Source organism: Amphibalanus amphitrite, unplaced genomic scaffold (assembly GCF_019059575.1).
Source record: "Amphibalanus amphitrite isolate SeventyFive unplaced genomic scaffold, NRLGWU_Aamphi_draft 000527F_arrow, whole genome shotgun sequence".
In the NCBI taxonomy this organism is placed as follows: Eukaryota; Metazoa; Arthropoda; class Thecostraca; order Balanomorpha; family Balanidae; genus Amphibalanus; species Amphibalanus amphitrite.
In genome coordinates this window covers 146,073-171,054 of record NW_024882021.1, presented here as the reverse complement: position 1 = coordinate 171,054, position 24,982 = coordinate 146,073, and the positions used below count along the sequence as shown (strand labels likewise).

Below are 24,982 nucleotides of genomic sequence, written 5' to 3'. Positions count from 1 at the left end.
AAACGGTCTGGTAACGTGTGCTCTAAGCGGACGATCGCATTACCATGCTGAGGTTCAGATAAAACCCCGACACACTAGGAGGCAGGGCTGCGGAGTCGATGGATTTACGGCGACTCCGACTCCGACTCCGACTCCGGCTTTCAAAAACCAACTCCGACTCCGACTCCGACTCCGGGCAGAAATGTCGACTCCGATCGACTCCAACTCCCGACTCCGACTCCGCACACCTGGCAGGGCTGCGGAGTCGACAGATTTTCGGTGACTCTGACTCCGACTCCGGCTGGGGTTTCCAATATCGACTCCGACTCCGACTCCGACTCCGGTCACAACTGTCGACTCCGACCGACTCCGACTCCGACTCCGACTCCGACTCCGCAGCCCTGCTAGGAGGAATGGAAAATCATCGATATTATTCAAAATTACCTGGGAATGTTCCTGAGGTCACTCTTCTGATTTCTGTGATCATATGGGCCGACCCATACTTCGAGAAGTTTCTCGACCCCTTCAAAAAAATGTTCAGCGACTTCTTTCATGCTGGTCAGGTCTTCTTGCTGGGAGCCTGAAAGTAAAACACGCTACGTCAGCTTCACATCAACTCCACTTGGAAGAATGACAGCTCACATTCTAACATGGAGTGCAATTGCATATGCATACCACAAGTAAAACGCATAGCAAACACCCTCAATGCAAAACATCTGAATTCCATGATCAGGGCGAGGGGAGGGGACGGGAGGGAGGCAGAGGTTGCAGCGGCTGCTCCAGCCATACATTTTGGCACCCTTGGCAGGTGAATAATCAGCTTGAAGTTTGGTATTAGTGACACCGAGGTCCAGCTCCACATGGTTTTTCAGGGTAAATTTTCTTGCGTTCCATGTTTCTCAATGTCCTGAATCTAAAAATGATGCTCATGATTGCAGCAAATATCATGAAAATCCATCGAAGGTCTCCTAACCCAACCTAGCCTGAACTTCTACCAGAGGTAGGTGTTAGGTGTTAGGTAGGGGTAGGGATAGGGGTACGGGTAGGGGTGGGGGACGGGGGTAGACGTAGGGGTAGGGGTAGGGGTAGGGGTAGGGGTAAGGGTGAGGGACGGGGTAGATGTAGTGGTAAGGGTAGGGATAGGGGTAGGTGTAGTGGTAGGGGTAGGCTGTAGGGGTAGCGGTAGGGGCAGGGTTTGCTGCACTAATGGACATCATTTTTGGATTTGGGACGTTAACCCGCGCCCCAGTGGCGGTCTCAGCCAACTTCGCCCTAGTGGGGGGGGGGGGGGCATATGTTACCACCCACCTCTAACTCAAAAACTAAGAGGGCTAGAAAGACGTGGTAAAAAGCAGCCGATAGCTCTCGATGCGTACTTTTGAAAGTATTTCAGTCATTTTTCATCTAAGAGCAATATTGGGGTCACTGGAGGTCATCAAGGGTCAAAATTTGCTGGCTGAGTCCCACTTTGTCCCGCCGGGACAGGCTAAGTCCCATGGTGTCCTGCTGGGACAGGTCGAGTCATCCTGCTGCAGTTATCATGCCCAGTAATCCCTCCCTCATCGATAGAAAAACATGCATCGAACGAACGTCCGTGACGACATAATATATCATATATCATATGCTGATATTGCGCCAAAATACTGAAAAAACGAAGATCTAGAACCCTGAAAATATATCTAGAGAATACTACGAAATTTACACATCAATCGAGAGAGCATTCCATTGGTAACATTTCTCGATGGTAAAAATTGAGTTAGGTAAGCAAAAATCAGCGAGAGCCCTTCCCAAACGCCACATAACTCAATCCAACCTACCTCGCTGTTTTCGTCTCAATTTATGCCACGAATGCCGACTCTGTTTATCTTTCATTCATTATTTCCAATTACTTTTCTTTAAGCGCTCAGCTGGATGTAAATGACGTCATTAATAATAAAATGCCTAAAGACATGAATTTGTTGCGTCGTTAAAAGCAATGCGTGATAAGGCATGAAGGCAATGAAGGTGAAATTACGCTAAGTCAACTTTGGTAACCTTAGAATAAATACAACCTTAAAAAGGATTTAAATTTATGAGTGAAATTCAATAATCCTTATGACGTAATTTTATGATAAGCCAACAAATATATGATCTCATGAAAATGCTTGCTGCAATCTGTTTATTTCATTGTCAGTCTGCCGTTTATGCATACTGCTAGCTGACGTATTTCGGCCGCTCATTGGCGATCAGCTTAGGCCGCGTGAAGTTTGCCAATGAAAAGTCGTCAAATGATAGCAGACTGACAGTAGACAATAGCAGCCGAACAGCGTTTGATAGTAAAGCGGCGCGGCTCATAGGCTGTTATTGCAAGTTGTTGCAAAGCGCCGGCTTTTTCTTCAACGGTCAATTGGTTTTACACAGGCAAATGCAAATGTCTGGAATATTTTAGGAATATTGTCGGACCTCTGTCTCTGTCGCTTATTTCTATGTGTGTTTTAAGTGTTCCAATATTAATGCTCGCTGAATGTAAGCCAATTCAATTGTCATTGTGGGTCAATTGATGTTTTTAAATGATCTTACAAAATTAAACTTAGAACATTCACCTGTAGGTGTTTTTGCTTGAAATTTGAAAAATATGCATAAATCAGTATCAGTAACCCTGGCGTCACCAGAAGCGTTTTCGTTCAAGGTTAAGGTTTCCTGTATTAGGCCGCCGTGCCAGGCCGAAGCATGCTGTGACGTCACTGGGTAAGAGAAGAGAACGTAAAGAATGACTCAGGCAGACTCAAACCGACTTAGGCAGACTCAAACTGACTCGACAGGCTCAAACTGATTCAGATCGACTCAGAGTCTCAGACTGACTCAAACTAACTCAGACCAACTCAACTGACTCAAATCAATCGACTCAAATCGATTCCGATTGACTCAGACAGACTCAGACCGATTCAGATCGACTCAGACCAACTCAGATAGACTCAGAACAACTCAGATAGACTCAGAACAACTCAGATAGACTCAGAACAACTCAAACTGACCCAGAACAATTCAACCGAATGAAATCATTCCATTGATTCAGACAGACTCAGAACGACTCAGACAGACTCAGGCAGACTCAAACCGACTCAGGCAGATTCAAACCGACTCAGGCAGACTCAGACCCACTCAGATAGACTCAGAACGACTCAAGCTGACTCAAACCAACTCAACTGACTCAAGTCGATTCCGATCGACTCGGACAGACTCAGAACGACTTAGACAAATTCAGGCAGACTCAAACCGGCTCAGGCACACTCAAACTGACTCGACCAACTCAAACCGATTCAGGTCTGATGATTCAGGTCAAATCGGGTCTGTCTGAGTCGGTCTAAATCGGTTTGAGTCGGTTCGATTTGAGTCGGTTGATTCGGTCTGAGTCATTTTGAGTTGTTCTGAGTCTAGCTGAGTCAGTCTGAGTCGATCTGAATCGGTTTGAGTCGGTCGAGTCAGTTTGAGTCTGCCTGAGTCTGTTTAAGTCGTTCCGAGTCTGTCTGAGTCGATCGGAATCGATTTGAGTCGGTTAAGTCGATCTGAGTCAGTTTGAGTCGTTCTGAGTCTATCTGAGGCGGTCTGAGTCGATCTGAATCGGTTTGAGTCGGTCGAGTCAGTTTGAGTCTGTCTGAGTCGATCGGAATCGATTTGAGTCGGTTGAGTCGGTCTGAGTCAGTCTGAGTCTATCTGAATCGGTCTGAGTCGGTTTGAGTCTGCCTGAGTCTCTCTGAGTCGTTCTGAGTCAGTCTGAGTCGATCGGAATCGATTTGAGTCCGTTGAGTCGGTCTGAGTTAGTTTGAGTCGGTCTGAGTCGATCTGAATCGGTTTGAGTCGGTCGAGTGAGCTTGAGTCTGCCTGAGTCGGTTTGAGTCTGCCTGAGTCGTTCTGAGTCTGTCCGAGTCGAGCAGAATGGAGTCGGTGAGTCGGTCTGAGTCAGTTTGAGTCGTTCTGAGTCGGTCTGAGTCGATTTGAATCGGTTTGGGTCGGTCGAGTCAGCTTGAGTCTGCCTGAGTCGGTTTGAGTCTGCCTGAGTCGTTCTGAGTCTGTCCGAGTCGAGCAGAATGGAGTCGGTGAGTCGGTCTGAGTCAGTTTGAGTCGTTCTGAGTCGGTCTGAGTCGATCTGAATCGGTTTGGGTCGGTCGAGTCAGTTTGAGTCTGCCTGTGTCGGTCTGAGTCTGTGTCTCAGTCGATACTGATAGCGTGGTACGTTATCTTCTCTTCCAGTGACATCACAGCATGCTTCGGTGATATTTATTCACTTTCGATGACAACACAAAAGCAAATATTCTACATCGAGCAAATATTCTAAATGAGATATATGTATGTGCAAGTTTTGAGACCTCTAGGTACATTCCTTTACATTCCTTTTTAAGGAATGTAAAAGTCCTGGTGATATAAGTCCTGGTGGCTCATCGAGGCTGAGCCCATCACGAGGACAGGCGACCCAGCCCCCTGACAGGCACCGCATCCATCCATGGGCCTGCTCCCGGGGGAGCTACCCGCATGGGATAACATTTCCGGTCCAGCCCGGAGCAGGAGGGTGGAAGCATGGAGGAGAAGGATTTAGGATTTTGCTACCCTGAGGACGGAAATGACGGAACGGAGGACGGAAATGACGGAACGGAGGACGTCAATTGACCCGCGTTCCTATGATAAGCTAGCTGGCAACTGGCGAGAGGGTCACACTGGGCCCATGAGGACCGTTCTGCCATTTACCTGCGGTACGTAAACTTCCGATTCAAATTATAACCAGTGAGCCGGGCGCGGGCGAGGTTGGTGGTGGTGGTGGTGGGGGGGGGGGGGGGTCCATGGCGTCATTCGCTGCGAGCACCGCTCAGCGGACGGCACCCGGGCCCAAAACCACCCATTCATCCATTCGGACAAAATTTATCAGGAAAGAAAGAAAAAAAGGAATGTATTCGCAGTAAGTACACAGAGCATTGGCTTTTCACCATTGCACGTTAATGGACAGAGTCAATTGACGTCGATAGGGTGGGTTTTTATGGGGCTGGTAGGGCCTGAGACATACCCATTGTTTGATAATTTCAACATTAGCTCTATGGCGCTGCATGGTAAGGATGGTTTTGCTATCCCAAAATTAATCATTAGAGTCCTACTAGTAACAATTGGGGAAGTGGCGCTCTCAGAGGCGGATCCAGCTCAGAGTTTTTTTTTGGGGGGGGGGGCAAACCATAACAATTTATCGATTCTTTCCATGCATCGTCCATAGGCGTAATGTTAAAATTATGCCGTTTGGGGGGGGGCAAATGCCCATTTTGCCCCCCCCCCCTGGATCCGCCACTGGGCGCTCTTGACACCAGTGATGGTTATGGGCAAACAGCCCATTCATAACACACCATCGCTATCGTGTCATAGCATAGAGCGTCACCATCAAGTGGTGGACTATCGCCCAGTTCGATGATTGTCTTCCATAACTTTCTTATGGTTTCAGATTGTCTACTGTATAACGTTCATTCTGAATCAATAATGAGGCAGACCGCCCTGTTCTTGAGCACTTTGTGTTTGTTGATTGCTTCATCTACAAGTGAGGAATCGGCTGCCAATGAAGTGGACGAGCGTGGCTACATCTTGTTCTGTCCCTGTATGGGTGAGTGTTCAGCTGCTGCTCTGGCACGTAAACACAGGGGCTGCGCCACCGGGGGTCGCGGGGGTCCGACTCCGGTCCCCCTTCCCCCGATTATTTCGCTTCCGTAATGCCTGCCGGATGACGTATAACGTGGTGCATTTATGGGGTCGGACCCCCAATCATGAGGGTGTGGCAGAGCCCCTTTGTAAATAGCATACAGTGTCGTGTAATGGATGTGCTACACGTCTGTGCTAAATGTTAGATGTTTATCACACATTCGTCAGTACTTCTGGAGCCACCACCAGAGCCGGCCAAGGAGCACGGAGTGTTCCAGTGCACAGTGGTATGTACCAGCAGTGCATGGTGGAAGATCATGCCAATTCAGGTCAATGCGGGGAGGCAGCTGCTGACCTGAGTGCTGCCGCTTTTGCGGCACTCATGGAATATGTATGTGCTGTTTATTGGTCACTAATGCAGGAAAAGCTGATGGCCATAAGTGTACTTTTGTTTGCAGGTCGATTTGGAAACCAAATGGACTACTTCTTGGGCACCCTTAGTTTCGCTAAGGAGCTCAACAGGACACTAGTGCTGGCACCGTGGGTGGAATATCACATGCGTCAGCCGAAGTCGGTGGGTATTGATTTTTTTTTGTCAAGACTTCTGCTATCGTTTTTCGTGCTATGTTTGGTCTCATGCAGGCATATGGAATAAGGAATATGGATCATTTAATAACAAACACGTATTCTGAACAAATGCCCCTTTGCCAGCCGATACTTTTGACCACATTCATAGCTGGTCTTGCTATAATCTAGTCTCGCTTATGTAGCTTTTTGGTCATCGAACTTTTTTAATGACCCTTAGATAGTAGGTCTCATAAATCTTAAATCAACCACTAATCATAAATACAAATCTTAACCCTGGTCCGTACTCCGTATAGGGGGGAGGGGAGTCGAACGGTCCCCCTCGTTTTTTTTGCGAATAACTCGCATAAAAAGCGGCCGATCGCGACGAAACTTTCAGTACACTCGCGTTAATCAATTTCACACCTACCCTGAAAATTGCATGACCCTGACTCAAATGACCTTTGACCTGTAACCTACTTTTCGAGACCATGTTTGGCCGGAATTGCGATTTGGCGTATGTCGGCTCGCATTAGCCGCGCGTTTGCAGCCTTTTCGTGGTTTCAAGCGTTCAAACATGATATGATGTTGTTCCCACGCATAAGGTTGGGTGTCAAGGTCACCTGAAGGTCAGGTCAGGTCATTGACCTTTGATGACCTCGGTTCACTTTTTTACATGTTTCTAGGCTAGTTTTTTTAGCTGAATTCGAATTAAGCAACCATATTAACATTAACGAAGTAGTTTTGGTGCCTTCGTAACATGTTACGAAGCTGTCAGAGGCGGTTGACACCTACTACAAATGCTCGGCAGGACCTCTACTGGTTGACCTGACCTGACCTGACCTGACCCGACCTGGCGTAAATGCATAAAGATATCTGTGATTAAAACTAACATGATATTCGTGATTAACGCCCCGAAAAAACCCATAGCAACTATCCTTTACGACGTTCTAACGGGTCCCGATTTTCCTGACTTTTGGGTCATTGACATGACCTGGAAGGTCAACCAATGACCTAGGACCTTAAAATTGGGTATCATCGTCACGGGCAACACGCTCGTTTTTTTTTTTTCGCGAAGCTCTAGCTCGATCAGGGGCGAAACGGCAAGGGGGTCCCATGGACCCCTCCCCCCTTATACGTTCTCGGCTGTAAAAACACCAATACGAGCCAGGGTACCTTAATATTCATCGGTTCTTAGATTCACATTTCATTCACAATACTCCATTCATAAGCTGGGTAATTCGTTTTTATTGGTTTTCATTCCTACTCGACTCATCTTTGTAACATCTTTGCCACATTTTCCATAAAAAATTCCTGCGTGGACGGCTCGCACTATAAAGGCAAGAGTACTGCCCAGTGCTCGTAAACGATAGGCATTATTTATGAGCGGACACTTTTTGAAATTGATGTTATCCTTTATGATGATAATACAATGCATTGCATTAAAAAACATTGAGCTCAGTTTTGTGTGAAAAGCTAATGATGTTATTTTCTTTTTCAGATTCAGGTACCGTTCGACGAGTATTTTCGAGTGGACAAAGTAGCGAAGTACCATCCTGCAATTACCATGGAAACATTTATGAGTGAAATAGCCCCGAAGATATGGCCGCCTTCAAAGAGAATTTGTAAGCATTGTTTCTAAACAAAGTTGCTGTCGTTTTGTAGCACCTAGAATCCTGGAAGGCTGCAATCACCTATTGACTCGCACTTTGGTTAGGATACTTTCAAGAATTCTTGTTTTTGTATCCAGGTGATGTAAAGAAAAGTTGCCCTTCGAATAGTTTAACAGTTAGGTAATCCCTATGGGCCTTGTAGCTCAGTTGTTGGAGCATTGGACTCCCTGTGGTTAGAGTCCGGGTCCGAGTCGCTCCAGCGCTCGATATTGTGAGACCTGACAGGCATTGTCTGTGGTTGGGGGAGCAGCCGCAGCCAGTTGGAGTCAGTTGAGTGGGGGAAGAGGGGGGAGTGGGAGGGTTCTATTTTGATAGGTACCCAGTACCCACGTTAAACTTGGCATCTAAATTCTCCCGTTTCCTGGAATAACCGATCGTACGGTTTGCTAGGGACCTACGCTCAAGCTCAGCTTAGCTCGGGCTTCGACTCTTTCATCCATCAGTCAGCCATTGGAGGTAGCCTATTTGATAGCCTAATGCCTATTGCTTAGGATAGCCTATTGCCCTAACGTTTTCTATCGGAATGGAGGTTCTGTCTCGTGGCTCCGCGAACACGACTGAATAATGCAGATGAGGTAGGGAAGGACAAAGGACATGCGATCGGGCTGGTCACAGTGTTCACTCGTGCGAGTGAATTCACTCGCTCAGTACAGGCGGCTATACCCCGGTCACGCCCGTTCGACTGTTGGCACAGTCCTGCCGAATGATATCCCAAAGTTCCTCAGTCGGAAGTCGGGAGCTGTTCCCGGGCCACACCTCCCTTCCCCAAAAGTCCGGCAGTCAATTCACACCGTCTGAAGAGTGCAGCGGATCTGCTTTGACGGGATGGTGGCTGAGAGGGGTGACGGACCGTGAACTTGGATCGTGTGTCCATGACTCCATAGGCAACCTTTCTGTCTAACAGACTGTGGGACAAGCATCTGGAGCGCTGACTTTCCGCTGGATTACGTCGGTGTACCGTACCGGGGCGCGTTTGTGTGTGTGTGTGGGGGGGGGGGGGGGCGCTGGTCGCTGTGTCCCGCTGATGCGCCCTGTTATCCCCGCAGCGCTCTGCTACCAGCAGCGGTCGCTGTGTACCGCTGATGCGCCCTGTTATCCCCGCAGCGTTCTGCTACCAGCAGCGGTCGCTGTGTAGTGTGTATCGCTGATGCGCCCTGTTATCCCCGCAGCGTTCTGCTACCAGCAGCGGCAGGCGTACGGTGAGCCGCCGACCGACCCGTGCGCCGCCAAGAACGGCAACCCGCCCGGCCCCTTCTGGGACACCTACGGCATCGACTTTGTCTCCTCGGAGCTGCACAGCCCGCTGTCGTACGACCTGTGGAACGTGGCCGGCGAGGCGGAGCGCTGGCGGCGCCGCTACCCGCCGCACCGCTGGCCCGGTGAGTCCGCTACCTTCCGTCCGTAGCTGGCCCGGTGAGTCCGCTACCTTCCGTCCGTAGCTGGCCCGGTGAGTCCGCTACCCGGCGTCCGCAGTCGGCCCGGTGAGTCCGCCACCCGCCGCACCGCTGGCCCGGTGAGTCCGCCTCCCGCCACACCGCTGGCCCGGTGAGTCCGCCACCCGCCGTCCGTAGCTGGCCCGGTGAGTCCGCTACCCGCCGTATTCACGCCGTATTGTATTCACTTAGCAAAGTTCGAGTCCTCAGCTCCGTTTTTGTTTGTCCGAAAAGAAAGGTCCTCTTACGGAACTCAAAAATGGAGTAATGAAGTTAGATTGTTAACGTTGTCGTGTCGGTGACATGTGACCCTTTGCGTCGGCTGCTCAGTGCTGGCGTTCGCCGGCTCGCCGGCCTCCTACCCGGTGCTGGAGGTGAACGCCGGCCTGCAGCGCCACTTCCAGTGGTCGGAGGCGGTCCGCGAGCGCGCCCGCCAGCTGAGGCGCCGCCTGCTGCCGGCCGCGCCGTTCGTTGGCGTCCACCTCCGACTCGGCTCCGACTGGGTGAGTCCGACCACCGTGCCGGGTGAGCTCAACAGCTCACGGCTGGGTGAGTTTGTCCTGACTGGGTGATTGTGTTCGGACTAACCCCGAGGTTTATATGTAGCTACTGAGGTTACCCGGGCCCATAGAAGGCCCATTAGCTATTAAGCCATGGCTCTGTATGGGTTTCTACGTCTGTGATGTTTATTGTGTAACGTGTGTACTCGGGTCGTATGTGCTCGGCCGCCGGTGAGCTCACGGTGTCTGTCCGGCCGTCGGCGAGCTCACGGTGTCCGTCCGGGTCAGTGAGCTCACGGTGTCTGTCCGGCCGCCGGTGAGCTCACGGTGTCTGTCCGTCCGTCGGTGAGCTCACGGTGTCTGTCCGGCCGTCGGTGAGCTCACGGTGCCCGTGTCCGTCCGCCGGTGAGCTCACGGTGTCTGTCCGGCCGCCGGTGAGCTCACGGTGTCTGTCCGGCCGTCGGTGAGCTCACGATGTCTGTCCGGCCGTCCACCAGGAGCGCGCCTGCGCCCACACGCGCCAGGCCACGGGCAACATGTTCTCGTCGGCGCAGTGTCTGGGCTACCGTCAGCAGCACGGTCGGCTGACGGAGCGACTCTGCTACCCGGACTGGCCGACCGTGGCGCGCCAGATGCGCCGCGCCGCCCGCCACACGCGCGCGCCCGCCGTCTACGTGGCCACGGACGCGCCCGAGCGGCTGGACCGTCTGCGCCGCGAGCTGCGCGGCCACGAGCAGGAGGTGAGCGGCAGCGCACAGCCCGGCTCTGAGATACTCCACACCCACCCACCGACACTGACAGACCGTGAAGACAACGGCGGGGAGGGAGTTCAGTGGCGAGCGGCGCACAGCCCAGCCCTACCGAGCTGTCTGCCCCCCCCCCCCCCCACACACACACACACATGCACACACATGGAGGACGGTTCCATTCCTACTTGTCGCCCATTCACCCGTCTGATTGCTTCTATGTGGGCAGATGCACAATGCCCTTCATGCCTGATAATGGATTGATTTTCCGGAGTGGCAACGTAGTGCTGTGACAGGGGGACATTTCATCGACTATTTAGTTAAATATGATTCACTTTTTACCATCGTCTATCCAAATAGTTCAGTGAGTTTCGTGATCTTCATGCGCCTCCCTTGTTGTCGCCTGTCTGGGGTTTATTACGGGTTCGTTTGCTCCCACTGCCGCGCCCCCTCGCCGTGGCCACCGATACTGTTCTCGCTGCGGTACTGGTCAGTGTGTCCGCCCGTCCGTGTGTCCGCCTGCTCGTGTGTCCGCCCGTCCGTGTGTGTCCGCCCGTCCGTGTGTGTCCGCCCGTGTGTGTGTGTCCGCCCGTCCGTGTGTCCGCCGCTGACACCCGCTCTGCCCGGCAGTTCGAGCTGGTCACGTGGCAGCCGGCCGAGCCGGGCCGGCCGGCGGACGCGCACGCCGAGCTGGCGCTGTTGGCGCGCGCCAACCTCTTCATCGGCAACTGCGTCTCCTCGTTCTCGGCAGTGGTGTTCCGCGAGCGGGACGCGCTCGGGCTGCCGTCCGCCTTCTGGGCGTTCCCAGAGGACTCGGACTCGGAGTCGGAGTCGGACCGGGACGCCGACCCGGCTCGGCGCGGCAGGGACGAGCTGTAGTCAGCCCGGCCCGGCCCGGCTCGTGGGGACAGATATCTCGCTGTGACGGGCGCCGCCGCACTGCTGGCGGCAGTACCCCCGGGGACGTGTGTGTGCTCAGATCGGCCTGCCGCTCAGCCCGGGTCTCCGCGGAGACTGGCGGTGGCGGCAGTACCTCTGGGGACGTGTGTGTGCTCAGATCGGCCTGCCGCTCAGCCCGGGTCTCCGCGGAGACTGGCGGTGGCGCGGTCCCGTATGCCGGTCATTGGGCGGGAGTGTTGGTCGCGGCCGGCCGTGCGCGGTGGCGGGGGGGGGGGGGGGTGGCTCGGCCGCGCGGTGATCTCAGTGACGACAGAGCAGCGATCAAATGGCACCCATTGGGTGTGTACTGTGTCCGGTGACATTCACCGCAACCGGCTCGAGTAGTGCTTTGAGTACTTACGAATGAGCCGTTCATGCATTGATGCATTCATTCCCGTTTTCTATTTTCGCTTTTGCAGCGATCATCCAACCATCAATAAAGTTTACTTTGGAATATCCGATATGTCTGTGCTACCCTGCGGTTATTAGAACATTTCTCCGGTTATCGGGGTGTTTCTACTTTATCCATGTACTATTTGCCAACCTGTTAACATAAGAACGATTTCGACCCGGTATTTGGAATCCTTGCTAACATTCGAGCTCCCCTTTTGTCAAATGGCATTTCGAGTTGAGGGGGTGCCGCGTAAAATTGCACTTCTAGTAGGTTGAGTTGGCGTGTGATAACCCATATACTGATTGCCTTTCTGGACTGGCGCCGCAGCGGTGGACGCACGCGTGAGGTGATGGCTCTTCCACTGCATATATTATCACGGTTAAAAAGCACCAAGAAGAACATGCTGGACAGCACCGCCACCGCCCTGTGCCGGGTGGATGACTATGGAGGTGCTCAGTTGGCTCCTTTACGATACGATCGATCGTAGTGAAGACAATATTTTGTGGTCTCTCGTAGTTTGTGGTATCACGAATGTAAGAGCTGGAACAGACCAGGCAAAGTTATCGCGCAAAATAAGCAACATCCACATTTCTCATTGAGTTGTCTATATAGTTATAGAAAAGGTCACGAGACTGAATTGACTTTAGGCTACCTAACCTTAAAAATTCCCGAAATATTCTAATCAAGCCGGGACATGGGAGGCGTTTTCACGCTCCTTCGGCATTATCCGAGTATCTTAATTGGACACGTTGATAGGTAAAAACTAAAATCTCTGTGAAGTGTGAATGTACAATTACATTGATAGACCTTACATCTCCGTAAATATAGTAAAAGTCTCGAGGTCATTCATTCAAGGATACGTCACCAAGTCATGTCGGGAGACCTAACCTCAAGCAAATTCAAATATTCTCCACAGCTATCAGCTATGACTGAACGACAGCTTTGCACGACGGATGAGCGCGACGGATGTGTAGGTAAACTGTAAAACAAAACGTACTTGCTAGCGCTTACTTTTATAACGGTGACCAAAGGTCAGATCAGTAACAAACAGTTTAGAACCTCTCCATTAGGTAGGCATAAAGTCAATGGGACGGAGAATAGAACATGTGCCTTTTTCGGATGAACGTCTCACTAGTCAATACTCATTTTTGAATATAGTTACACCCACGTCGTGCGTGGGGGGAGGGTTGAAAACCTCCTGTGTTTTTTCGCGAATGTATTAGCCCTCGCATGTGTAGGTAGGGGCCAGGGGGTGCAGTCGGATGGAGCCCCCATGGTTTTTCGCGAAAAACTCGCGCAAAAAGCGGCCGATCGCGACGAAACTATCAGTACCCTCGAGTTGATCAATTTTACACGTAGGTACTATGAAATATTCATGACCCTGACCCAAGTGACCTTTGACCTGTGGCCTGTTTCTCGAGGCCATGTTTGGCCGGAATCGCTATTCAGCGTGTCAGCTCACATTATCCGTGCGTTTTCAGTCTTTTTGTGGTTATAAACGTCCAACATGTGAAATGATGTTCGTCCCATCATACATTACGGTGGGTGTCAAGGTCACCTGAATGTCAGCTCATTAGACATTAACCTTTCATGACTTCGGGACACTTTTTCGAGTTTTACATGTTTCTAGGGTAGTATTTCGGGCTGATTTCGAATCTAGCATCCATTTGAACATTTACGAAGTAGATTTAGTGCCTTCGTAGCCTGTTACGACGCCGTCAGTGGAAGTTGTCGTTGACGCCTACTATGTAGGTATAGCCGGCAGGACGCCTAATGGTTGACCTGACCTGATCTGATCTGACCTGGCCTAAATGGATAAAGACATCATCTGTGATCAAAACTAACATGAAATTCGTGATCAGAGGCCAGTTTTACCAGCAGAAAAATAGCCGCCTGCCGGAATTTGTTGACTAAAGACCGTTTCACATACGGAGCGTAAACGCGATGGGCACTTAAAGGTATTATCAGGGTTTTTTCCGAAATTTCGGAGTTACTCAGTGAAACGTGTAGAAGAAGGTGGCTGAGGCCCCAATCCGAAGTCATTCGTCTCAAACTTGCCTAATTTCCAAATGGTGGGCCTCCAAAGTTGATCCGTCTGCCAGCCAGTACCTGGAGGAGGCAGTACCAAGTACTCGGATACATTTCCCTATAAGTCCATAGGCTTAACACTAGCTAGAGACTTCTAGAGATATTTTTTATGCCAGATAAGGCCGTCGCATACCAGATAAGGCCGCAACGGCCGTTCAACGTTACGTGGGGAAATGGGAGAAATCTAAAGACTTTTTTTCTCTGACGTCTCCACTCCAATATCTCTAGCGCAACTGGCAAGCGTTGTTAGCTTGGCTCGTGTCGTCGTAAATAAGATTTGTTTGACGGATATTCCGTAAGTTGAGTGTGTTGTTGTAATTTCTGAGGCTGAATGAGTGGGACGGAATGGCGCCATCCCGCCATGTGCGAAATCTGTGCGAAACAAAGCTGTTCCTATTCATATTTGAATGTTCAAGACTTGTGGGATTTGTAGCCAGTGCGTGTAGCTTCTAGATATCCTGTGGGTTATCAAAATAATTAAAAAATTATGTTGTGTGCTTTCAAACTAAGCTCATCCCGAGTGTAATTCAAGAATGTCTTAGATCAAGCACTTAAACTTGAAAGTGATATAGCTCCAGCAATGAAGAAGCTTTGATGGAACGTTGAATCAAAGTTACCTATCATTTGTTATGTTAATGCTAAGTGCTGAACGTTACCAATAATTCGAGACATCCGTTGTAAGATGTAGGTATGACGCAGATCAACTTTGATCAAGTGAAGAAAATAGATTTCAGATGAAATAATATCAATGTTCAAGGCTGAGCGACTGGCAGATTTCGGAGTGAGCACGAGTGGCCTTGAGACATTCTGTTTCTGTAGGTACTCAAAATAAATAAATTATCATGTTGTGTGCTTTGAGGTTAAGTGTTATCAGTGGTGCTTCATGGTTGTGCTTTGTTGTTGGTGCATGGGCATATTTTGAGCACATTGCAGCATGATATTGGTGGTGTGTAAAGCAACTGATCTCCGCAGACTTTGCACTTACTTGCAAAGCCTGCGGACTGACTTTGCAGACTCGCTGACAATGAGCAATGCATTGCTGACTGATATCATTTATTCTGTGTTTGTAGCACAAAGTACAGAAGTGGCACATGCATTGTTACTTTGAAAACCTGATGTGAATTTGATGTAGAAAATTGGTGGCTGACGTTGAGTCCTTACGTATTGTGAGTAGTGTACAGCTGGTGCATTGAGCACAGACTTGAGACCAGTGACGTTTGTATCAGTAGACTGTGTTTGAGTCTACTTGTATGGCCTTGGTTTGAGTGTGGTGACCGAGTAAGCTGGTGTGTATAGCCATGCAATAAGTGTTTTGAAATATATTTTTGGGACAGTATTGAAATGGTGTGTTTTGGCCATCTGGCATGGATGATGGAAAGCCACTAACTCAACTTCAGGAACGCTTCTTCATTATGCTCATCTAAGGCACAATCATCTATTTTCTCTTCGCAAGGATTGATTACTAAGTCACTGTCAATTATAACCTGGTCCAGAAGGTTTCGCTGGGCCACACGGTTCATACAGATTCATCCACAGTGCTCAGCAGTGCATGTTTTCAGATTTCAACAGACTGTAATTGTTTCTGTATGTACATATGCATCATGCAAGGGTACAACAGATGCGGTATTTGTTAAGCAGTTGGCAGCAAGGTGGTGTTTGTACTTATTGGCAGAACCAGTTGAGCAGGACTAAAACTATCCTAGTTTCTCTCCAATTTACTCAGATCCGTCTCAACACATTGAACATATTGAAAGCGTCCATCCATGAAGATGTCTGCATGTATACTCATTTCCGAGAAGGCACGCTCGTCGCTCATCCATTGCCGAGCAGGCACGTGCGTGCCCATCGCCGGCGCGCATTAGCGCGCGTCCATGGCTGGGGCGCACGCGCGCGGCCATGGCTGGGGCGCACGCGCGCGGCCATGGCCGGCATGCACGCGCGCGCGCCCATCGTCGGCACGCAAGCGCGCGCGCGCGTCCATAGCCGGCGCGCGCGCCGCGTCCTTACCCGGCGCGCACCCGCGCGCGTCCACAGCCGGCACTGACAGACCCTGACCGACGGGCGTGCTGCCGTCGGCGGTCCTGACAGATGGGCGGCGGGCCCGGCTCCCGCAGCTCCGGCAGCGGGCGGCAGCCATGGTCGACATACACGCGCGCGCGCCCATCGTCGGTACGCAAGCGCGCGCGCGCGCCCATCGTCGGCACGCAAGCGCGCGCGCGTCCATAGCCGGTGCGCACCCGCGCGCGTCCATAGCCGGCGCGCACCCGTACCTGGCGCGCACCCGCGCGCGTCCGTACCCGGCCCGCACCCGCGCGCGTCCACTGCCGGCACTGACAGACCCTGACAGACGAGCGTGCTGCCGTCGGCGGTCCTGACAGATGGGCGGCGGGCCCGGCTCCCGCAGCTCCGGCAGCGGGCGGCAGCTCCGGTGACTGTTCCGGCAGCTCCGGCAGCGAGCGGCGTCTCCGGCAGCGCTCAGCAGCGGCGCCAAGCAGCAGCAGCGGCTGAGCCAACAGGCGGCCGCGGAGGCACGCCCCCGGCCCCCCCCCCCCCCCCTTTGCACATTGTTCGTCCATGGAGATGTCTGCAAGCACGACCATTGTTGAGAAGGCACGTGCATCCATGGCTGAGCACTGAGCAGGCACGTGCGACCCCTTTGCACATTGTTCATCCATACCTACATATCAATATAATTTACCTTATTGATTAGTGTGAGTCTTGCAAAATCTTAAACTCAGAAATACCACAAGGCAGGATGCCTGGGTGAGTTGCTAATATGAACATAATGAACATTATATATTAGTGCAGTACCTATAAGTATCCATGCTGTGTGAAGGACTTGGCCCTCACGTTCATTCGTTTGGTGATTGCACATGGTGGCATGTGTACCAATTGTTCTCCCTAACCCTTCTTACAACTTTGACTAGCAAGTAGAAGCTGGCAAAATGCAAGGAGCTTACAAAGCATGCTTATATGTAGATAACTGAGGATGATTCTCTCAATTGAAGCATGATCCACACTCAGCAGCTTCTTCTGTTCTGTTCCACAAACTAAAACTGAAATGACTCAATTTTCCTCAAAATATATTCATTTATCACTCATAAACAACAACAATATACATTAAGTAGGTACCAGGGCAATAAAAAACATACAAGTTACATATTTTTTTCATGTACAGTCCTTTCACAGCAACAATATGTAGAAACGCACCAAGACGTTCACGGAGAGCCCACCCATAACAAACTATAGTTGAAGCTGGGGCTCTGCTGCAGCAGCAGGGGTGACGTACAGGGCACAGAGGTCATGTCACATCATGTTGTACAACCTGTTGTTCGAAAAAACAGATCAACATTGATTTTGAAAAACTGTAGCGCTTTCTTCAGTCACTTAGGTAAGCTTTCTCGCAAGACGTTACATTAGATTCACCACTCTTGACAAAATAATCAGATTGAAACTTAGCTCTTGTGCCTGATGCACTTACATTTCAATTTATTGAAACAAAACACTCAAATTTACCCTGGAAAACTTTTGACATTTAAATGATATTAACATCAAGATTTTGATGATCAGCAAACAAGCTATTCAAATCACACCCATATAATAATTTTGGCAATGTTGATAACTCTTGCTGTCTTATTGAAAAGCAAATCTTCAATTTGTTCATATCCAAATCCAATGCCAAGCACTGAAATCTTGTTGCAAGGCCCTAAAAACAACAGACAAAACACAACAGTCTTGTGGAAATCGCCAGTGCGGTGCGGCGGCCTTGGCGAAATTTCCCAAGGCTGCTCTTTGTTTACATTTTAGCGATGGGCCAACTTGGCCGCCCAAGTACTTGTTTTGCGTGAGTAAGTACTGTAATTTGAAAGTTGTCCCTTTGTATATGCTGCTATGCTGCATTGCTGTCTTATCGCTAGATATGTCTAGGGGATTGTGTCCTTCACTATATTACTCTATGTGTTGTCTAGGGATATTAACTACTGCACTGAAAACAAGATCGATGTATGTGTGTGTTTCCTCTTCTTCTAACACTATCCATTCCACCAGCACACAGACATGAACAAAAAGTAGATATATTGAAATGAGCCAAAAGATGAGGTCGAATCCAAAATGTCAAAAGGAAGCGATCGAGTCATTAAACGAGACAAGGCCGAAAATCAGTCCTGCACGAATAGCCGCTGCATTAGCACAGGCTGATATCGAAGAAGACGGAAGAGTGTCGAAAGAAGACCGAAAATCAGTCCCACTCGAGTTGCTATCGCACTCGAGTATGCCGATATTGTAGAGGCCGGAAGAGTGCCGAAAGAACAGCCTGCTGCCGCCAAGCCGAGCCAATCGGCTCCCTGGTCAGCGTCATGATGGCGGGCAGGCTGAAACACAAACAGCGCAGTGAGACCGGACAACGGCGGTCAACGGTCACCAAACAAAAAGCCGAAAGAGATAACCGAATGGTTAGCCGAAAGACAAAACAAACAGTTCAACCATATACCGAATAGTTCGGCAAGTTAAACGGACTTCCTAGAAGACATCACGTCACCTTGTCCCCACAGCACAGCTCCAAGAGAGCTGGCTGGGGCAGACCGTCCGGTCTGAGTCATTCTTACGTAGGTACTTACTTGTGCATGTTGAGTGGAGTGTTGGAGAGTGGATGTTGTTGAGTGTGGTGTGGACTGTGTGAGTGAGTCGCTGCTGCGTCTGGCGCCCGTTTTATACCTCTCTGACAGTCGTTTGCCCTTGGTGTGTGCGTTTTTACACCGGTCTTACCGGTCTTGCACAAAGGCGTCAGCTCATTATCAGTTGTTAACTGATCATCCTACATTCAGGTTCTCACGTTCCCTGTCTACCACTACGTGCTTAACCCTCGTCGAGTGTTTTTGTTGTGGTGCAAACGGTGGAGGTCAGCGAGATAGGAACCGCGCGAGCCGCCGCCGGTTGGTCGGCTTTGGCCTCCGGGCCGACTGACGGGGCGCTTCCCGTCGCTGGAAATAATGAGAGTCGCCGATGCCGCTCAGAGCAGACGGAAACGATATTTCTCACATCCCTCCCATTTTTATGGCGAACGAAGAACTGTAACCTTAGGGGGTGAACGGGTATACGTACGTAATAATAGACTTACAGTCTGACTGGGTCAAACCGAGTTTGACTTGTAGACAATGGCAAATGCGGCGTCTTCACAAAATCTTGGAAAAAGGCAATCACTGCACCTTTACATTTATATTATTCTGGGAACCACATCTCCTTGCTACTGACCTGTGGACTGTTTCTGGGATGGGAATTTCGTGGTTTACCGGAAACGATTTACAAAGGAGCATGTCGTCATTCGTGCAATGTAAAGGGTACGCTTGTTAACGATTCCCAATACGGGCTTCGACTTTAAAAACTCACGAGTGATAACGTGATGGGTCCATCCGTCTGCTTTATGGCCGCCACACCTGGAGGAGATAAGTTACAACCGACGGGCGAGTGATCGTTTGCCTCCGTTAGAACAGAAGGATGCGTTTCCGACCTCTGGCAGCACTCAGCATCGAGATGTTGGTCCTAAGGGCTCGGGTGAGGTGTTGAGGCTGAAGTCAATCTGACATGCCGAGAGATTGGTGGTGCTTGTAGACCTTTTGGTATCTCAGATACCTGTGTAGGACGCACTCTGCTGCTGGCTCCAATGACCTGAGGACATTGGGAGGGACCAGACGATGCAAGCATCGCAGCACACGAGCAGTTTGTCCTATTGTCTATGCCGGTTCTATGCCCGCGCATCTTTTGGTCTGCACAGATCCATGTCGCTGGATCTAGTTTCAAGGCAATGCACAAGATTGTTGCTTCACCACAACTTATACCTCGAGCACCAACTGACCCTTATCACGACCTTCATGCATACGCTGAAGCAGATTGTAGCAAACTCGTCTGCTTGACTTTAACAAGTGAGCACATGCCCGTTGGCTTTGATCTTTTGATCTCAAGGGTTGTTCTTACTTTTGTTCGTGACCCGACATCACCGTCGCTGGTCACTCACGAGATGGTGGCGCTCCATGCAGGGTTGGATAAATCCATCAGGACCTCCACTCGGCAGCGCGGTGTCTGTTGCAGACAATACAACGAAAGTCAACCACAGTAACTGGTACACCTTCCATTCAATATGACGTTGACTCTTCGTTCAGCTTTGGGATTGCCAAATGATTCACATGAGTGCTGAACGAGTTCACATAGGATTGCAGGTTCTAACTGCATAGGCTTTCGGGTTCATATTCAAATCGTTCCACAGGAAAAGGTGTGGTCAGTTTGCACAGTTGATGCTACTCCAGAATCTTGCTATAAAAACATTAACCTAAGTCTTACTCGAAAGTCGAGACAACGAAATCAAGCAAATATTTCGTTAATGTTGCATTGTCCCTTACCGTTGCTAACCTAAGTGTTACTCGAAAGTCGAAACAACGAAATCAATCCAATATTTCGTTACATTGGCATTGTCCCTTACCGTTGCGGTTCTGCTCGGTTTAGCTTTACCGGCAAGACCTTCCCTCGGGACGTCTCGTGCCTCGTACCTGCGCTGAAATCGAAACCTTTCGGCTTCAGTCAGCTCACATGGTAACTGCTGACGGCCGAATTACTATTTTTCTTTGCCTTGTTATCTCAACTGCAAGACCCACGCAGTAATTCACGATGAAGCAGGACATGAAGCATTTATGTCTATCTTCCTACTCTGGAGATGAGCCACGGGATGGACTCCTGAAGAGTTTTGCACTTGCTATGACTTGCAAAGTGCAGCTAAGCAAGGATTCGAGTCGTACTACCTCCTGCCATGGAATGGAGATAAAACGAGACGAAAACCACTTTCCGTCTTAAACACTATCTTTCCCTCTGCAGTCACCTGAAGTCTACTCACATTTCAACTGTTTGTCGGATTTGCTGTTTTTGCAACATCTGTGCAACGAAGCACAGCAAACAAGTCACCTTTCTTATCGACGCTGCGGTCATCTTCTGAAACAAGTTAACGTCGATCGGTTTCACTGCTTCTGCAACATCTGTGCAAACGAAGCAAAGCAACCGAGTCATCTTCCTAAGACACCTGTCTTATCGACACTGTGGTCAATTATCCGACACTGGTCAATTCCTGAAGTACAATTCCTAAAGTAATTATGGTGTTGGTCGGGTTTGCTGCTTCTGCAACACCTGTGCAATAAAACAAGCAGCCAATTAATCATCTAACCATCTAACCTTGAATGTGAATCATACCTTTCCGATCGACTGCTGCGACTACCTTCCAAAGTCATTAAGCTGTAAGTCGGGTTGCTGCTCCAGCAACTCCTGAGCAGTGCCAAATAAGTCAACCGAGTCATCCTATCTCGGATATAAAACAACCCACCTTCCTTATCGATACTGCGGTCACCTCCTGAAGCAAGTAAATTGTTGGTCGGGTTTGCTGTACCTGCAGCACCTGTGCAACAAAGTCGAGCAATCGAGTCGTCATCACCCTATATAAGACACATTTTCTATCGACGTCACCTTCAAACAAGCAAGCTGTTGGTCGGGTTTGCTGCTGGCCTCTCTCTTGTACTCGCTGGAGTGTTCGACTCTTTATACTCCGGTAGCAGTGTATTTGCGGTGGGGTTTGCCGCCTTACACGCTCAAATGGTTCCGTTTTTCACATGCTAGGAACACCTCCTCAGCATGGATTGTCGCTTGTGCCAGTGACCTGCTGCTCCCGTCACTGCACGCCCAGCCCTTATGCCTAGAGCGTAAGCTGACCGAGAATTCCACCCATACCCGGCCGGTGTATGTTCGGTGGGCATGGACCCCCAGAGGACCCCCCTCTGCCATGCTACTCACCCTGGTAGATAGGTGGGGCAGGCCCTATCACCAGTTCTCCTCAGCTCCTACGCGTCCGGGTAGCGACTGCCGTCCTGCTCCCCGCGAGCAGACGGTCCGGTGACGTCCTCCTCCAAGAGACGTCTGTAGGCTGCACGTCCTACCTAGCACTCGCCCTTCTCTCAGGGACGTAGGCAGACGGCACGACCTACTCAATAAACGGAAACCACATTTCTGGCCCAGCACATCACCCGCCAAATAACAAATGCGTTTCATTATTCTGTCAAATACTTTCCAACTGGACGGGAGTATCACCAATGTTGACTGGGATTATTTTCACAAATCACAACCCTCAACTGACTGATGAGATGACTGTCTGTTTGAACCGAAGCAAAGTTAAAAGTATATTGCCATCCAATGTTAACCAATAATGACTAATTAATACGAAATTTACCTATCAACTAGGGCAAAGTGTCTAGCACAGAGAGAATTACTTCACCTGAATTCGACTTGCCGGAAACCTGCCACATGCTCTGAAATGTTGAAATTCCTGTGTAAGAACTGAATAGATGTAAACGACGTTGTACTCTCACAAATAAATGACATCTCAATCTGTGAAACATTGAACCGATCTTGTTCCACTGAACCTTGTCAACAACTCAGCCATAATGCAACTCTACCAGTGACCGACCAGTTGAAAAAAAAACCTAAAGAATAACTAATCATGTCAGCGAGGCATCAATCCACTCAGTCACAATGACACTTCGGACTGTGTCAGGGCCATGTAAGGTTATGTCAACGGACCTCTGAACTCCGGAAACCTTGATCATGGGATACTTCCGCGATCCTGAAAACACTGATCGAATCGCATATCCGGTTTGGCGATCGGATGATCGAACTCGCGTTGTTTTTATCTGTGGATAGTCATTGCCCCGAACCAGCTAGCTGACCACTGTGCTGCCATGCACCTGGTCACTGCAGACATCCTATGGCAACTACCCCAAAGTTCAATGACACCAAGTCGGTATCATCAGAACGTCCCATGACAACGAAGTCAGTGTTAGCTCCCTAAAGCCAAGTCAGTAACATCTGAGTGTAGCGGGTGCAACAGCGCTCCGTTGCTAGCGACGGCGCCGTAGCGTGTGCAACCCAGCGGCGGCGTCGTAAACTAGTAAATCCTTTTGATGCACGCAGATGTCAGTGATTGATTGACACATATGTCTTGTGATTGTTTTCTGCCTTATATGTTATCTCTTGTAACCGTAGCTGTTGTATTGTCACGCCTTAAGAGGGTAATCTAGGAGCGCAGGTGTGGAGTAATTTTTCTTTGTCCAACTGTCACTGTAATTTGTAATATTACCATTTAGACGCTGAAACTACCTATGCAAGGTAGCCTTGCTAGAAATATAGTGTGCCAATTTTTGTTCAATAAATCAGTACGATCCACGATCGGTAACTCGTTCATCCTAGTCAAGCTCAGAGCTACCGACACGGGCCCACATCGGGAGTCTCCTCCTCCCTTGGAGTTGTGTGGTGCCGACGGTGGCGGATGGTAGTCTCTGCCTTGACAATCCTTTCACTCCCTCTCACAACGAGAGGTGAACTACTAGCGGTATACACTGCTAGCGGTTCAAGTGGCGACCGGCTACTTTCAGCCGTGCCACATTGGTGACACCCGACTCTGGACTCACCTGCCAGACACTTACTCCTGGCCGTCTCACTGGCCCCGCTGTGGTACGGACCACTACTGGCCTTCTCACCTGCCAGACGGCCACTTCCGGACTTCCACCTTCTTTCGCCGCGGTGCGGACCCCCAAGGCACGCAGGATCCGCCGCGGCACGCAGGATTCGCCGCTGAATGGGGGTACGCCATCAACACGCCAGCGGATTGTGATGCCTTCCCGGACCTCTGTAACGCAGCGAGCGTAGTGGGCAGCGGCCAGGTCCGGGATGAGCAGTGCGTCGTCTCGGGCTCTCAGTGTACAGTGTTAACCCCCGGACCACGGTAGCGCAGCGAGCGCAGTGGGCAGACGAGTTGCCGGTCTGGGGACGCGGCGCGGTACGGTGACGTGTACACCATGCCCGTGATGGAGGGCGACACCTCGCAGGAGGCTGCGTCGGCCGACACTCCTGCCACCACGGCTGCATCGGACGAGCGGGCGCGACCGCTTGCTTCATTCAGACTGCCGGCGTTTGCCCCGGACGAGGCGGACCTCTGGCTGCTCCAAGTTGAATGTGCGTTCGACGTGGCTGGCATTGCCGATCCCGTCACAAAGTTCAAGCTGCTGGTGGCAAATCTGCCTACCAACGTGGCGGCCCAAGTACGGGACGTTATCGTCAGTGCACCAGGAGACTTCGACGGGCTGTGCACTGCCCTCCGCCAGCGCCTCGCCCAGTCCCGTGCCAGCCGCCTCGAGGCCCTGCTCCGGCATCAACAGCTCGGCGACAGGTCGCCTTCCCAGCTTCTTCGCGATATGAGAGGACAACTTTCAACGGCTGGCGACTCGTCGGTGGACAGTGGCCTACTGAGGACCCTGTTCCTCCAGCGGCTGCCGCAGTCCGCCCGCGCCGCTCTCTCGCTCCTGCCGGAGGCCACTCCGCTGGCAGAGCTCGCAGAGGCGGCTGACCGCTTCCTGGAGGCGTCTCGGCCCACTGGCGCCGTCTCCGCCGTCGGTGCGAACTCCAGCCCGGCTCCTGCGGCCACGACTGGGGACGGAGATCTAGCTGCCGCCATCGCTTCCCTGTCCGCCGTCATCAGCCGGCTGGACACCTCCCATCGGCGGTTGGAGGGGGCAGTTGCTGGTCGCCGCTCGCGGCCAGGAACGCCTAGGCGTGGCTCCCGGTCGTCCTCGCCCTCCCGCGACGAGCGGGAGGATTACTGCTGGTACCACCGCACCTACGGAGCGCGGGCCCGAAAGTGCACTGGGCCGTGTGCGTGGACGCCGGCGGGAAACTCGGAGGCCTGAGCCGGCCTGCGCCTCCCGCATCAGGCCCGACACCGGACTTGGCGCCGCTCTTTTATGTGCACGATACTAAATTGAACTGCCGATTCTTGATAGACACTGGGGCCCAAGTGAGTGCCCTGCCTCCTCACGCGCTCCCGCGAGGCGCAGTGCTAGCCGCCGGACAGGCTCCCCGACTGACCGCGGCCAATGGCTCCAGCGTGCCGGTCATCGGTCTGTTTGACCACTGTGTGACTTTGGATGGTGGCTCG

The 24,982-nt window shown here is 51.0% G+C and overlaps 2 protein-coding genes and 1 long non-coding RNA gene across 7 annotated transcripts in view; 1 reads left to right on the top strand and 2 right to left on the bottom strand.

Moving 5' to 3' along the window:
* Positions 1-2,088, bottom strand: part of LOC122393285 (S-adenosylmethionine decarboxylase proenzyme-like) — a 44,239-nt gene extending 42,151 nt beyond the window's left edge. Inside the window, exons 1-2 of one of the 2 annotated variants that reach the window (XM_043389181.1) lie at positions 1,797-2,088; positions 424-559 (exon numbers count right to left, since the gene is read on the bottom strand). In XM_043389181.1, the coding sequence (XP_043245116.1) occupies positions 424-559; positions 1,797-1,851 (191 nt within the window). In that variant the 5' untranslated portion in view covers positions 1,852-2,088. Of the gene's footprint in view, positions 1-423; positions 560-1,712; positions 1,771-1,796 lie in introns of those variants that run through there. The other variant, XM_043389183.1, reaches the window with a different exon arrangement.
* Positions 2,089-2,327: 239 nt separating this feature from the next.
* On the top strand, positions 2,328-11,939 carry LOC122393284 (GDP-fucose protein O-fucosyltransferase 1-like). Of its 4 annotated transcripts, none has more exons than XM_043389180.1 (8): positions 2,328-2,379; positions 5,438-5,593; positions 6,087-6,202; positions 7,694-7,817; positions 9,035-9,244; positions 9,629-9,801; positions 10,296-10,538; positions 11,175-11,939. In XM_043389180.1, the coding sequence occupies exons 2-8, from the start codon at positions 5,473-5,475 to the stop codon at positions 11,421-11,423; spliced, it is 1,236 nt and encodes a 411-aa protein (XP_043245115.1). In that variant the 5' UTR covers positions 2,328-2,379; positions 5,438-5,472; the 3' UTR covers positions 11,424-11,939. The 4 variants fall into 4 exon arrangements, with proteins under 4 accessions (XP_043245115.1, XP_043245113.1, XP_043245114.1 ...); XM_043389178.1 differs by having other exon boundaries at positions 2,333-2,360; positions 11,175-11,712; XM_043389179.1 differs by having other exon boundaries at positions 2,367-2,391; positions 11,175-11,712.
* Positions 11,940-18,022: 6,083 nt separating this feature from the next.
* On the bottom strand, positions 18,023-21,266 carry LOC122393283. The gene is made up of 2 exons (XR_006258673.1): positions 18,582-21,266; positions 18,023-18,335 (listed from the first exon to the last, which is right to left on the bottom strand). It is a non-coding gene; the product is annotated as an uncharacterized LOC122393283 (long non-coding RNA).
* Between the last annotated feature and the right edge of the window lie 3,716 nt (positions 21,267-24,982).